Genomic DNA, 13,406 nt, shown 5'->3' with positions numbered 1-13,406 from the left:
AATAATTAGACAGCTGCATAGCTTCTTGGTTGGGTGCAAGAGCGCGTTAGTGATGAGGAAAAGGATGTCGTCGCTGTTCTTCACGGGCCTCCGCGCAAGGTTCCACCCAGCACCGGCGGGCGAAACTGCGTCCGCTTGTTTACCAGCGAGAGACCCTCCATACAATCCAACCTCCGTGCTGGCCGAACAGTGACCGACTAACGCACCCTACGTTCACCACACTTTTCTGGCACCCCGTGACAAGAGACGTTATTAGCACGGCCACGGGATTCTTTCGTCCCAAAGCCTGGCTTATATCCAATTTACCTGCACCGCTAATATTCCGCCCTCCAAAGATTCCCCTGACTTGGAACTTCCGCTCCGACACCCGATTGATTTGCCAACAACTTCGCTTTGAGGTCTACGCGTCGTCTAAGTCGAATTTCCTTGGGAAATTTATTGTTGTATTGGAATGGTCTGCGCGGGTTGAGGCGTTGAGATCGAACGGATCGGATCATGTCGACATTTGACACCCGGTCGAACAGTCGACCATCCAGCAAAGATGGGCCCAAGAAGAATATCTGGTCGTCCATGTTGGATAATGTTGCGAATGGGAAGCGCTTGCCGGAGAAGAATCTGTTGATACTGGGTTCGTGGCATCTTCTTTCGACTGCGGAGGAGCATCTTCGATTGCTTTTGGCCTGCGCAGGACGTGGATTTTGAGAGGTGCTAATCTATTCATCTACAGGAGGGACACCGGAGAGCCAGCGAGAATTCCTAGAGACATTTTCTGCAGATACATCGGAACCTGGTCTATCAAACGACAAGCGCAAAGGGAGGATACCGCCAATCGCCAACCAGTTCGCACTGGGATACACATATCAAGATGTGCTGGATGCTGATCAAGAAGGTGACCAGACATCTGTTCTAAATATTGGCACCTTTCGCCGGCTAACAGACTGTCCCAAAAGATACCCTAGCACGAGTTTCCGCATACCTTCTCTCCGAACCCTCACCGTCCTTTGCCCCCCTCCTCAAACCGCTCTTGACCCCTCAGTCCGTCCCGGAAACATTGGTCGTGCTCCTGTTGGACTGGTCAGACCCGTGGACATGGGTCCGGCGACTGAGAGAATGGATCCGTCTCCTTCGACAGGTATTGATTTCGCTCGATGACCCGACGAAGATTGCTATGGAGGAAACAATGGTTGAATGGAGGGATCGCAAGAGGGCTATGGATTCGAGTTCCGCGGGTGCGCAGGGGTTGACTAGCTCTGGGGGACCGGTTACGATACCTCTGGGTTCTGGTGAATGGGATGAACCGCTGGGGATTCCGATGTGTGTGGTTTGTCAGGGGGTACGTATATCGACTGAAGACGAGAATGAAAGGATTCGCATGCTGACGAACCTCCGCTTTGGGACAGGCCGATAAAATCGAGAAGCTCGAAAAGGAGCACGGTTGGCACGAGGAGGAGTTTGACTTTATCCTTCAGTTTATGAGAACGATTCTTCTCAAGCGTATGTCTGCGCCTTTCCAAACGTTTCCAACGAGTACTGACAAATTGGCAGATGGCGCATCACTCATCTACACGACCCCATTCCTTGCGAACTCGTTACAAAGCCTGTTACACTCCTCCCTCGGGATACATTCACTCCTCAAGAGACAATCGCTTAAACATAACGTTATCGACCGCGACAAGATCCTGGTCCCCTCGAACTGGGACTCGTGGGGCAAGATCCGGATTATCAGAGAAGGCTTCGACATGGAAGGCGTATCGACCGCATGGTCAATCGAAATCCAAGACCCACCCGAACCGCTCAACTATAACGAGCCCGCAGAAGACGCACCGCAGGATGGTATCGAAGCAGAAGACGGCTCCAGCGCAGTAGCAATCTTCGAGCAAACGATCAAAGACCCCAAGCGGGATTACTCGATCGCACCCCCTGGTCGGCAACAAAGCGACAACAAGGTGGAAGTTGAGACCTCGGATATGCAGAGCTTCCTTGCGAAGCAACTGGAAGTCCTTGATAAGCAGAAACAGGAGGATGATAAGGATAGGGAAGCGCACCAGATGCCTCAGATGGAGATGTCCCCTCTGGATAATAACGGGCGGGTCAATGAGTATATTGGTCCCGTTGAGTATAACAAAGATGGTATCCAAGTAGATGTTGATGCCTCGCTACAGGGTATCAAGGTAAGCAGTTCACCCCTCGGTCCATTGCTAACGGCATTCTAACCATTGGTACTACAGGAACGAGAAGCCAAACGAGGAAAAGAAGCCTTGGTATCCTCCGGGGATGAGAAAGCGCACAACCAAGCCCTCGCAGACTTCTTCGCCGGTCTGGTCCGCAAGCCACAGTCTCGCGGGAGTCCTTCAACATAATCAAACATTCACCTTACGATTCCGATCTCTACACACCACCCCCTTCCTCTCCCTCCACGCGATATTTTCTTTCATTGTTTCCCTTTTGGTTTGTACACATTACCACGTTTTCACCATTCACGCCGTACATAGATAGAATCCGGGCATTAAGGTTGTTGCTGTCGTTGGTCTACGGTAGATGGATATGGATATGGATAACGATACGCTTTGGGCTGGCCTGTTTTGCTGGGATAGAGAGGACATGGAATGAGGGAAGGAAAGAAAAGAGGTGTCGTCTGAATAGTTACTTCATTTAGTTTATTTATTCCCCTTTGCACTGTGTGGATTTTTTTTTATTTTTATTTTTATTTGTTGTTTATTGGACATGGTGTCTCATTAGCGCTGCTATGAAGATCAATGTGAATACCAATTTTGAGTTTGATTTTGAAGCATTTAATAGTGAATACTTTGGAGGTCAAGGTTTAGATGTTTATGTTCTCTGCTGCCACTGTTGTTGCTAAATGGGGACTGGGTTATATATTACTCACCCAACGCAACGTGTACAATTGAACACTTATTATTGACCGTCAGTTTCTCAAATGAGATATATTTTCCAATTTATGCCAAACTATATTACAAACTACATATCAAGCAAAATCCTGCTTATCGTTATGCAAAGACAGCAAAACCCCAACCAGCTACCAACCCCCCTCATCCATGATAACCCCCCAGTAAACAAAGAACTACCAATTCTCCCAAACCGCATCAGGAACAACATCCCTCATAATACCCCAATGCTCCAAAGCACTCCGATCCTGATACTTATGCAACCTTCCCGTCTCCTTCGCAATCAACACCGGCCGACCATGGTGATGATGGTCCGCAAACTTCGACACGTCAACCTCATGCTTCGGAACCAGGTAAGACCGGCGGAAGTTGCTGCCCAGGTAGTCGGAGGGCACGGGGTCGCGGAAAGTGAGGGGGGTGGCGGAGCTCTTCTTGCAGAAGATGATCATGTTGGTGAAGTCGGTGTTGGATTCGGGCGCGGCTTCTTCGCGGAAGATGCGGCAAGTTGGGAAGACGGCGCGGATGGTGCGGACGGCGAGACCGGAGGGGTAGATGTTGAGGTCGCCGGCGTAGTTCTGTAGCTTTTGTTAGTGGTATGGGGCGATGAATGGTTGGGGTGGGGTACTGACAATGGCAATTACTCCGTCTGGCTTGAGAAGGGCAGCCAGACCGCGGATGAACTCAATGGTAAAGAGGTCGACGGGTTCGGCACCTCCTGTGAAGACGTCGTGGATGATATAATCATACTTGGCGGGTTCGGAGACTTGGGAGCGCTTCACGAAAACGGCAGCATCTTCGATAGCTGCGATGTGGTTCGAAGGCAGGCCGAAGTACTGACTGGCGAACTTGTGCACGACGGGGTCAATCTCCACGATTGTGGTTTCGATACCGTGGTTGATCAACGCAGCGGGGAGCGTGCCAACACCGAGTCCACTGTATATCATTAGCCAAAACTGCTCGTTTTGCAGTTGTTGATTGCAGCGTCTTACATGACAAGTGCCTTGCTGTTCTCATCCGTTCGAGCCTCTCCATGGTCAGTCTCAATCAGACGGATAGACTCCAACATGGTAAAAACCGCGTAGATAGGGTCGTGAACCGGGGCTGCATGAGTCTGTGGCGACCGCGTCCATTGTCCACCAAGCAGGCTGTGATCACATCTCATGACGCGGAAGCCGTCATGGAAGTTCTCTAGAACGGAAATGTAACCGGTGGTTGAGTCTTGTCGGGTCAGTAATTCGTAACCTTCATGCTGAAGAGCAGCATTCACTGCGTTGGTCGGGTGGCCAAAAGGCATGTGCACATTGGAGGTGAGCGAGAAAAGGACCGACGGAATGGCCAGGAGCAACAGCTTTGATGGAACGACAGCCGCATACGCAAGCGTAACCAGAAGCTGCAGACCGGCAGTTGAGAACAGCGAAATCGTGCCAATGAACTTGGCGATGAATGCGTTCGCGAAATGCTCTCCTGCGGAGTAGATGGCGTAAGACGTGAGGAGAGGCACATGTTCAGCGAGGACATCGCTCTCCTGTTCCAATCTCAACCCAGTCTGGATAAGCTTGCCAGCGCAGGCAACGGAGAGAAACACCAACGGATAGTAGCTGAGCAGACCCGTGATGATAGGACCAGTTGGATTCCCAAGCCCTGCGCTCTGCTGAAGCAATAAATACTCAACTGCAGGAACCCAGAGCGCCAGCACCGGAAGTAAATAGACCGCTCGTCGGTTCGTCAGTCGCTGAACCTTGTCCTTCAGGAACCATCCGGCAGCGCCAGTAAGTGCCGCACCATAGTTATGGAAGATGCTTGCCGGGGCGGATCCATACACAGGCGCCAAAGTCAACACGAAGATTGGGGAATAGAAGGCAGTGAGAACCAGTAATGCCACGCCTGTGAACACCTTTTTGGGGTTGGCCCGTTGGATCACTTCGTCGATGGACGGCATGGTGAGAGACACTTGTCAAATTGAAGTTCTCCTTTTAAACCTCAATGGAAAATGAATGACCTCGTAAGGCAAAACTAGAAGAAGTTGTCAATACAATCCCATTATTTCCTTGGGGTCTGTCTCTTATTACTTGCTCTCTGCCAATATACCGGAAACGCCGATTGGAGCACAACCCAACATGCCAGAACAGTAGCAATGAAGGGACACAACTTGAAGCAATTAGAAGCTGTACTTACAAGTATTTTGGTATCTTTTCTCAGATAGAAAGCTGAATCTCCATATTCTGGCCTGCGCGGATTGTTATTTGCTGTTGCTTGGATAACTGCCGGAGATGACGGGGCCTTTTTGGTCCGCCGGTTCGCCGCCTTTCCTTTTGACGCCATTCCTCTTTCACCACCAACACTCAACGATCCAAACCATTATGCCGCATTTCCCTATGGGCACAGGACTCGAGACGGAAATGGACCATGACCGGGAGGATGTCAAGTCCGAGTCCCAGTCGTCGCAGCCTTCCGTCGAGATGCGCGTGAAGAACCGCCGGAAGCGCTACTTGGATATGCATCCCGAATACTTCTCCGCGGATCTCGAACTAGCCGGTCGTCTTGCTCTTTCCTCGTTGTTTCATTTATTAAACGACTGATCGTGTTTGCGATCCTGGTTGTTGGTGGTGACTCTAAGCTAATGCGCAGCTCCTGCAGACCCATTACTATACGATCGCCTCATCCGACGTTTCCAATCAACAGCAGAAAGAGAAGCAGAAGGACGGACTAAAGGATTTTCGGGAATCCTTCAAGCGGACCTGCTACGCTCGGAAGCCAAAATGGACGCCCTCGCGCACCCGGATCCCCACGCCATGTTCAGCTATAAACGCGGTCCCAGCGGGGAAATTCTGGCGGAAGACAGAGACGAAATACCCTCCAGTAAAGAAGAGGGAGAGAAGCAGTGGTGTTGGGAGATGACAATGCGGTTTTTGAAGGGCGAGAATCGTGACTTTGACTATGCGACGGTTGACGAGAATGACGAATACGATGATTGGAACGAGGCGCAAGAGCAATACTTTGACAATGAAGAACCGGAATGGGCGATTGAGGACGAGAATGGAGGTGATATTGACTCGCGGCTACAAGGGGAGACGGGTATTCAGGATTTCTAGTCGTGGATCGGCTATTGTTCTTTGCTGCTAAAATCCTCGAGTTCGGCACAGACGTTCCTAAGAGACATCGGATGAAGTGAGGGCAGCTGGTGTGGAAACTAGCCGCGATTTTCTTTTTAGATGGACATACTGGCGTTGTGACAGCTTCACTCCCACCCACCGCTCAAGGGATAGCAATTATCGACTAGGTCAGATGGGTGCACGGAATACCCAAGAGGCACCGGTGGGCGTCCACACTGTCACGTTTTTCGGCACCGGGAAGTCGCGGTTTCAAGGCATTTCTTGTCCATGGCTCATAGCCAAAGTTGGACAACTGTGTACCGTGTCACTTGGTAGCACGCTTGATGCGTGTTTCCGTACGCCTCAATCGATTCAACACTGGAGGGTATGGCAACTCCATGGCCGAGTCTCAATTGTGACCGGCCTTACAGCACTGGCTCCATCGTTGCTCTTTGCAACGGGACATGGTATACACGGCGCAGGTTGTTATATTGATGGTTTCCGAGCCAACTGCCCTGCAGTGCCTTGATCGTCATGCACCCTAATAGCTGTCCTACATCGGGTCTGGCATAACATGACTAACTTCATCTGGTGACGGTCTGGAGTTCTGGGATAGCCCTCAATATCAGATGAATGGAACCAGAGCTGACAGTGTTACTGAAATAAAATAACCCATTTCATGGTCCCTACAAATACATTACCGAATGTAGCTCACTATATGAACGAAATAATGCTATATTTGCGTAATTGCCGTCTGGACTGCGAACTGGTTCTGGTTGTAATAGGGCGTTGCCTGGGGGCTGCTGCCTTCCCCGTTTGGAAAGCCGTCCATCTTCTTCCTCCGACAACGCTACCTTTCTGCTTCTCCCCTTTCTGTTTATCGCCTTCAATTAATCCCCTCTTATTTTGTCAGAAATCTGCTATAGCTTTGTGAGTTAGCTCCTGAAGATACTGTCATACTACGACTATACCAGCTAACTAGTCGATATCCAGGTATCTGTCGCATAGCTGTCCTGGAACCTCTTGGTTCCCATCAACGTTATGGCCGAACACGCATCAATCACCATGGTCGAGAGCGAGCTCCTACAAGAGCACGAAAACTTCCTTTATTCCAACTCGATGCACCCGTCTAGAAGACCCTCACCCGTTGATATGAAGCTACATGTCGGAGATAAAGCGCAACCCAGCCTTCTCTCGGAGAATAACCGTGAAAACGAAAGTCTCGATATCACCGATGCCTGGAAGTCATTTCCACGCCCTTCAATTACGATGTCGCGTCATTCAACTAGCACGTCGCGTCCACTGCTGCTGGATTTGTGGATGGACAACGGCGAGGGTCCCTCGAATAAAATGCCGCGTCACTCAACTAATACGACTCGTCCGCTGATGATGGATCTGCCATTGACCAATGGAGAGGGTCCCTCGTCTTTCTTACATAGTCCATCATCTACATCTTCGTCGTCGACCGTGACACTACAGCCAACCCAATCGTCCAAGTTGACAGCGAACTCTTTCAGCGATTTCTGTCGCAGGACGAGTTCAAGCATCCGGGAACGTACAAGTAATCATTTTACCCCGGCTGTTTCTGGCCGCGAAAAGACGCCGTCTCCATCTAAATCCGCACCGGCATCCACAACCTTGACGGATTTAAGATCAGATACACCACACGGACAGGGTTCTCCGTATGAGATGAATACCGGTTCCTCTAACTCTTCTCTAAGGTTTGGAAGTTTGAGGAAACTGATGAGAGCTGGCACGGGCTCAAGCAAACTGAATATTGGCACGCCCAATCAACGCAACTTACCTCCACTGAAACTTCCGACCTTTAACGACCTCAAAGGCCAGTTCAAGAGAACTTCTACCCGTGCTCGGTCGAAAGCCAAACGGGAAGGTGATCTGGATGATATTCATGCAGAGACATTTGAGCTCGACGATGTGTTTGTCAGCAGCAGTGTGGTCCCTGGGAGAAGAGGAAGACAAGTCGGCAAAGGATCCACAGCCACTATCAAGATCATGTATAGAAGAGAGATGCGCAAAGATCTGTATGCTGTCAAAGAGTTCCGAAAGCGCAGCCAGGATGAAAACGAAAACGATTACGAAAACAAGATCAAGTCGGAGTTCACCATTGCAAGAAGCCTACAACATCCGAATATAGTGGCATCAGCCTGCCTCTGCACCCATCGAGGTCGCTGGATTCACACCATGGAATACTGCGGTCAAGGGGACCTATTTTCTCTCCTCAAGCATGGTCACCTCAAGACTGAGGATAAGTTGTGTTTCTTCAAGCAACTTCTCCAAGGTGTTGCACATTTGCATAGTCGGGGAATTGCACATCGTGACATCAAGCCAGAGAACCTGCTCTTGGATGACAAGGGTCATCTCAAGATTACTGATTTTGGTGTTGCGGTAGTATTTCGTGGCCCTCATCCCGGAATGCGGGCTGCATATTATGATTGCGCCCAAGATCCTGACGAAATTCGTAAATGTGCACCTGGAATAAGCGGTAGTTTACCATACATTGCGCCAGAGGTTCTAAGCAGGGACGGTAAGTTGTGGCACCTGAACCCGTCTTTCGAGAGACTAACTGACATTTCCATCCAGCTGAGTATGATCCACGGCCACTTGATGTCTGGTCATGCGCCATTGTTTGCTTTACCCTATTCATTTGCGGTACACCCTGGCAAGCTGCAGACCTGAAGGACTCCAAATATGGTCGCTTCCTTACAGGCTGGGAAAGATTCTTACAGGAAAGACCTGACGGAGTGGTGGACAGTCTCAACTATCCAAGGTGTGGAATGGTATTCAAAGCTCTTCCGACACCTGTGCTCCGACGTCTTCTTTTACGAATGCTTCACCCAGACCCAGTAAAACGGCTTAATATCTTCGGAGCTTTAAATGATCGTTGGGTGAGGACTATCGACTGTTGCTGTCCTGATCCAGAGAATCCGCCCTGGGCAATCCAGTATTCCGATGCAATGAGAATGGGTAGCTATCGACTGGCAAACAGGAAGCACAACCACTTCCCGCCGATCAAGAAGGGAATTTTCCAATCCCTAGGGATCTGACGTGCTCTTTATACTTTTTTTTTTTTTTTTTTTTTTTTCCAATACGCATTTTCTCCTCGAACTTTCTTTGGTGGTATCTTTGTCTTGCTACGTGTCGTCTTATGTTTTGATTTTCGGGTGTTTGTCTTCGATTCGAGGATTCTTACCTTGCGAAGGCGCTTTTGGTGTTGCAGTTATACAGAATCTAGTTCGGTGTTACGTTACATGATGGATGGAGTATGCTAGTATGTGTTTGATATTGCTTGTCTATTAAATTGAAATGAATGCCTTCCTTGACATCTAGTCTAAAACACTCTACGTAGAACGAGTCTCGTTCAAGATCCGGATAGCGGTTTCTTTGAGCTTGAACTTCTGAACCTTTCCACTCGCCGTCTTGGGGAATGTCTCGGAGGGGGACATGAAAAAGATATATTTCGGTACTATTATAGTGTCAGAATATTGAGTCCACACAGTAGGCATTAAGGACAGGCATACCAAGATGATTGCTCAGCTTCTCCCGAACTTGCGTCTTGATACTCTCCTCATCAACCAGTTCTTCCTGACCATGCTTTTGCTTTGAAATCACGAAAGCGGCCACCACCTCTCCGTACCGCTCATCAGGAACTCCGACCACAGAGACGTCCCCGATGCCAGGATGAGAGAGGAGACAGTTTTCTATCTCTAGGGGATGAATGTTCTCCCCGCCTCGGATGATAAGGTCTTTTATGCGTCCTGTGATGGTGATGTAGCCGTCTTCGGACATCGAGGCCTCGTCTCCTGTCTATTTGTTTTTTGTTAGTTTGAACAGAGTCAGTTGGTGTTGAAGTAAACCTACATGCATCCAAACCTTCCCACCATCATCCGGAATCATAACCTCAGCCGTTCGATCCGGATCATTCCAGTATTCCTTCATGAGCAGGTATCCCGAGACAGCCAATTCACCTCTACCACCGACGGGAACGATGCTCTTATCAGCGAGATTCACGATCTTCGCCTCAACATGCGGCATCAGTCTACCGACGGTGTTGATGCGATTATCGATAGGGTCATCTGTCGTCGTCATAGCAGAGACGGGGCTTGTCTCCGTCATTCCGTAGCAGATTGTTAATTCGGTTAAGTTTAGTACGTGGTGTAATTTCTTCATTAGCTCCGCGGGGATGCTGCTTCCAGCTGCGATACCGGTGCGTAGGTGTTGGAAGCCTTCGTTTGAGACTACGCCGTCCTGTATTAGACCTAGTTGTTCGAGGAACATTGTTGGTACACCGTAGAGAGCTGTGCACTGTTCTTCTTGGACGGCGTGGAGGGCTGCGCGCGCATTGAAGGATTCAGCAGGGAAGACAATTGCTGAGCCATGCGTTGCTGTCGCCATGTAGCCCAACACGCAGCCGAAGCAGTGGAAGAGCGGTGGTGGGCAGCAGACGATATCGGTTGGTGTGAGACGCATTCTGTCGCCGATCTGGGCGCCATTGTTCAGAATACTGCGATGCGTGAGACAAGCTGCTTTGGGCATTGCTGTCGTTCCCGAAGTAAATTGGATATTGACGATGTCGTTTGGTGAGAGATCTCGGGGCGGAAGGGCGTTTCCGTCTGCTTGTAGGTCGGATGTAATCGAGTTGTATGGCGTGAGGCATTTGAAGTCTGAGGTGTCGACGCGGCCGGAGGAGTTATCGACGAAGATTATATTCTGGAGGGAGGGGATTATTGCTGATTCGAGCTTTGGGTTTGTCAGGTCTTGGAGTATGTGTTGGAGGAGGGGGATGTTGTTGCGTGGTTCTTTTCGGGGGAGGTTGGATTCGGCGCTTATGATTAGGTGGCTTGCGTTGAGGTGGTTAAGTGCCGCGACGACTTGCATTGGGTTGAAGGAGAGGTTTATAGGGACCTGACAGAGTTAGCATGGATAGTTGGATAGTCATATTTGCAATTGGGGACGTACTAGGATAGCTCCTAGTTTGAACAGAGCATAGGTTACCTGAGCAAACAACACCAGTCAGTCAAATTTATGCCACTTCGATAACAAAAACAGACATACAATAGCATATTCCATGGAATTCCCCAGCATCACCCCAACTCGGTCTCCGGTTCGCACGCCCTTCGATTCCAAGCCCCGGGCGAGGGAATTGCTTTTGGCGTCCAATTCAGAGTAAGTGACTCTGTCCTTCTGGTGTCTCGCGACAACACTGAAAGCAGTCAATTGCATCAGCAAATAGCACTATCGTATCAGAAACAGGGTAAACCCACGCCGTCCGGTCCCCATATTCACTGACTACTTTGGCGAAGTGATCTCCCACGGTCGATTCGATCAATGGAGGCTACACAAAATATGTTAGCTTCCATATAATTGTTCTTTCCTATCAATTGAATTGACTGACTTCTGATGGTCCTCGCGCATAGCTCTGCGTGATCAATCCTCGTCTTAATCCCAGAATTGACCGTGTTGGTTTCGTCCACGGACTTGGACGAACAGATCTTGATTGAGGGATAATTCGTGTGCGACAGACAATTGCACCGCGCATTGTGACAGGTCCGATGTATTGTTAAAGGGTCATTCCTCAATAGAGCTATTCAGTGCTGCGAGATCCGCCGTACTCGGGATGGTCCGAAGCGGTTTATCAGGGCTCGATCGTATTCAGGTGGTCAGGTAGACAATTGGCTATGTGGAAGAGTAAACACGCAGTCAAATTGATCTGAAAAATATAAGGATATGATGAATAGGGATGAGAAAAGAGCTCGAGGCCAAGTGGTGATGGAGCTTCCCCGCATTGTCGTCGACTCGTCGGCTGTTGTTTGCGGGGTTGGCCAAGTATACACCGAAGTACCAGCGGATCAGAGTGTATTTTGATGTATCCGAGGTGTTTTTAAACTTCTTTACGGAATGCAAGTTTACTGTACAACGCAATGTCGGTGTGGTTCTAAGGAGTAACTAAAAGTTGTATTGGTCTATATCTATACCGAAGCAAAACGCATGAAAAACAACAAGACTAAGAGTCATCTAATTCGCCATTGTCGACTGAAAGTATCAAAGGTGGTTCCTTAGATTCCCGCTTCTTCGACATACACTCCGACGAACCGCATGGACATGCCTGATCATTCCAATAACCGTCGCCATAATGGACTGTGATTTCCTCGAACATCATAATGTCCCGTTTTGCCTGGATGACAACGACAAGCCGCTTTCCGATAGACATAATATCGAAGTTGGTAGACGCGTCGCAGGAATGGTTGATGAACCGTGTCCAGTTTCCATAGCGTTTGGGCGAAATTGTTGCAACGGGTTTAAGAAATTTATCAATGATGAGATAACAATACTTGGGATCACCTTCGTAAGCCCAGTGTCGAATCTCTCCGATGAATTCGCCGAGGATTTGTCCTTTTTTGAAATTAGCCAGAGCCCGAACTCCAATTCCCTTCTTAGGATAGTCAACTAGCTCAACCAGTTGTCCTAAGTCTGGAGGGAGACAGGAGCAGGGAAAATCAAGACTTTGGCGACACAGCCGACAGTTTCCATCTTCTTCTTCACGTTCTGTGGGGTCATGGACTTCTTCCCCTTCACGTACATAGCTCTCCCATTGTCTCGGGTCAAACGTGCAGGCGTCGGTGTGCATTTGGAAGTTCCCTTCATACATTGGCAAGCGAACTGCTTCGTTCTGGATCCGGACAAAGTGGTGCGGATGTTGGTCGTAGAGTTTTATATAGGGCGCAAGTTCTCGTTGCAGCTCCGGCAGCCTATGTCTGGCGTGCTTCAACAACGGACCGCGCCATTCGAGGTTCCGGGTTCGAGCAAAGAGTTCAATGCTGAGACGGTTAGCTTCGAGCTGACCGATCAACGCGTCCCAAGCCACCACTCCTGTTCTTATAAACGCTTGTCGAAAGGCTGCAGAATGTGCGCAGATGGAGAATAACTTCCAGCCTAATATTGTAGTCAGTTCCGTTAGACGCCGGGCATAGAGTCGTTGTTTGAGATATTGATGTCCACTCAATGCTTGAGTGACAGCCTGGCTCACCAGTGTGCTGGCACGTCGGCACGCCTTCCTATAGTCACCAATGTCTTCATTTTCGGGCTTTGAGTTGACTCTCTTTCGGATATCGCAGACGGAGTTGATGTCGGAGTAGATAGCAGCCAGGATGCGGATGGTTTCGCGACCAATGTTTGCCATGACGGTATGGCCCGTGTAGATAAAATTGATCTTTTGAGATTTGGTGGTTGTATGTAGTTCGCTTTTGAATGATCGCTGATTTTTGCCCCGAACCCGTGAGTCGTTTTATAGAGGACCTGAAGGACCGAGGCTCTCGAAACGAAGTCTCTTGAACATGAAAACATTGTGAGAATCCCTTTGAGGCGGCTGGTGCTTCAAAGAATAAAAATA

At 49.4% G+C, this 13,406-nt stretch overlaps 6 protein-coding genes across 6 annotated transcripts; 3 read left to right on the top strand and 3 right to left on the bottom strand.

The window, feature by feature from the left end:
- The first annotated feature begins 154 nt into the window (after positions 1-154).
- Positions 155-2,767, top strand: ASPGLDRAFT_58801 (dynein family protein). The gene is made up of 6 exons (XM_022548347.1): positions 155-628; positions 728-889; positions 951-1,333; positions 1,401-1,494; positions 1,546-2,171; positions 2,229-2,767. The coding sequence occupies exons 1-6, from the start codon at positions 496-498 to the stop codon at positions 2,358-2,360; spliced, it is 1,530 nt and encodes a 509-aa protein (XP_022399693.1). The 5' UTR covers positions 155-495; the 3' UTR covers positions 2,361-2,767.
- Positions 2,768-2,930: 163 nt separating this feature from the next.
- ASPGLDRAFT_48326 (spermidine synthase) lies at positions 2,931-5,147 on the bottom strand. The gene is made up of 4 exons (XM_022546879.1): positions 4,976-5,147; positions 3,896-4,919; positions 3,536-3,839; positions 2,931-3,481 (listed from the first exon to the last, which is right to left on the bottom strand). Exons 2-4 carry the CDS (start codon positions 4,843-4,845, stop codon positions 3,083-3,085), a joined length of 1,653 nt encoding a protein of 550 aa, XP_022399692.1. The 5' UTR covers positions 4,846-4,919; positions 4,976-5,147; the 3' UTR covers positions 2,931-3,082.
- Positions 5,148-5,266: 119 nt separating this feature from the next.
- On the top strand, positions 5,267-5,998 carry ASPGLDRAFT_128798 (uncharacterized protein; the record flags this gene model as incomplete). The annotated part of the gene is made up of 2 exons (XM_022540830.1): positions 5,267-5,441; positions 5,544-5,998. The coding sequence occupies 2 exons, from the start codon at positions 5,267-5,269 to the stop codon at positions 5,996-5,998; spliced, it is 630 nt and encodes a 209-aa protein (XP_022399691.1).
- A 1,743-nt stretch (positions 5,999-7,741) lies between these two features.
- On the top strand, positions 7,742-9,063 carry ASPGLDRAFT_129058 (putative serine/threonine protein kinase; the record flags this gene model as incomplete). Its single annotated transcript, XM_022540848.1, has 2 exons — positions 7,742-8,543; positions 8,600-9,063. The coding sequence occupies 2 exons, from the start codon at positions 7,742-7,744 to the stop codon at positions 9,061-9,063; spliced, it is 1,266 nt and encodes a 421-aa protein (XP_022399690.1).
- Positions 9,064-9,276: 213 nt separating this feature from the next.
- ASPGLDRAFT_48319 (putative AMP-binding enzyme) lies at positions 9,277-11,722 on the bottom strand. Its single transcript, XM_022546878.1, has 7 exons — positions 11,412-11,722; positions 11,281-11,351; positions 11,072-11,219; positions 10,976-11,011; positions 9,878-10,921; positions 9,538-9,823; positions 9,277-9,482 (listed from the first exon to the last, which is right to left on the bottom strand). The coding sequence occupies exons 1-7, from the start codon at positions 11,553-11,555 to the stop codon at positions 9,358-9,360; spliced, it is 1,854 nt and encodes a 617-aa protein (XP_022399689.1). The 5' UTR covers positions 11,556-11,722; the 3' UTR covers positions 9,277-9,357.
- A 253-nt stretch (positions 11,723-11,975) lies between these two features.
- ASPGLDRAFT_48317 (SET domain protein) lies at positions 11,976-13,319 on the bottom strand. Its single transcript, XM_022546877.1, has one exon. The coding sequence runs from the start codon at positions 13,194-13,196 to the stop codon at positions 12,021-12,023; it is 1,176 nt and encodes a 391-aa protein (XP_022399688.1). The 5' UTR covers positions 13,197-13,319; the 3' UTR covers positions 11,976-12,020.
- Positions 13,320-13,406: the final 87 nt, after the last annotated feature.

Source organism: Aspergillus glaucus, assembly GCF_001890805.1.
Source record: "Aspergillus glaucus CBS 516.65 unplaced genomic scaffold ASPGLscaffold_13, whole genome shotgun sequence".
Taxonomy (NCBI): domain Eukaryota; kingdom Fungi; phylum Ascomycota; class Eurotiomycetes; order Eurotiales; family Aspergillaceae; genus Aspergillus; species Aspergillus glaucus.
Note: the sequence above shows the minus strand (reverse complement) of the source record. Positions and strands in the feature narration are given on the sequence as shown.

Coding starts and splice junctions, on each gene's coding strand:
- ASPGLDRAFT_58801 (XM_022548347.1), top strand. CDS start 496: ATGTCGACATTTGACACCCGGTCGAACAGTCGACCATCCAGCAAAGAT. Junction 629..727: donor GAAGAATCTGTTGATACTGG/GTTCGTGGCATC, acceptor ATTCATCTACAG/GAGGGACACCGGAGAGCCAG. Junction 1,495..1,545: donor GAGAACGATTCTTCTCAAGC/GTATGTCTGCGC, acceptor ACAAATTGGCAG/ATGGCGCATCACTCATCTAC.
- ASPGLDRAFT_48326 (XM_022546879.1), bottom strand. CDS start 4,845: ATGCCGTCCATCGACGAAGTGATCCAACGGGCCAACCCCAAAAAGGTG. Junction 3,840..3,895: donor AACAGCAAGGCACTTGTCAT/GTAAGACGCTGC, acceptor AATGATATACAG/TGGACTCGGTGTTGGCACGC. Junction 3,482..3,535: donor CAGACGGAGTAATTGCCATT/GTCAGTACCCCA, acceptor CAAAAGCTACAG/AACTACGCCGGCGACCTCAA.
- ASPGLDRAFT_48319 (XM_022546878.1), bottom strand. CDS start 11,555: ATGCGCGGTGCAATTGTCTGTCGCACACGAATTATCCCTCAATCAAGA. Junction 11,012..11,071: donor ATTCCATGGAATATGCTATT/GTATGTCTGTTT, acceptor TTGTTTGCTCAG/GTAACCTATGCTCTGTTCAA. Junction 10,922..10,975: donor TCAAACTAGGAGCTATCCTA/GTACGTCCCCAA, acceptor TAACTCTGTCAG/GTCCCTATAAACCTCTCCTT.
- ASPGLDRAFT_48317 (XM_022546877.1), bottom strand. CDS start 13,196: ATGGCAAACATTGGTCGCGAAACCATCCGCATCCTGGCTGCTATCTAC.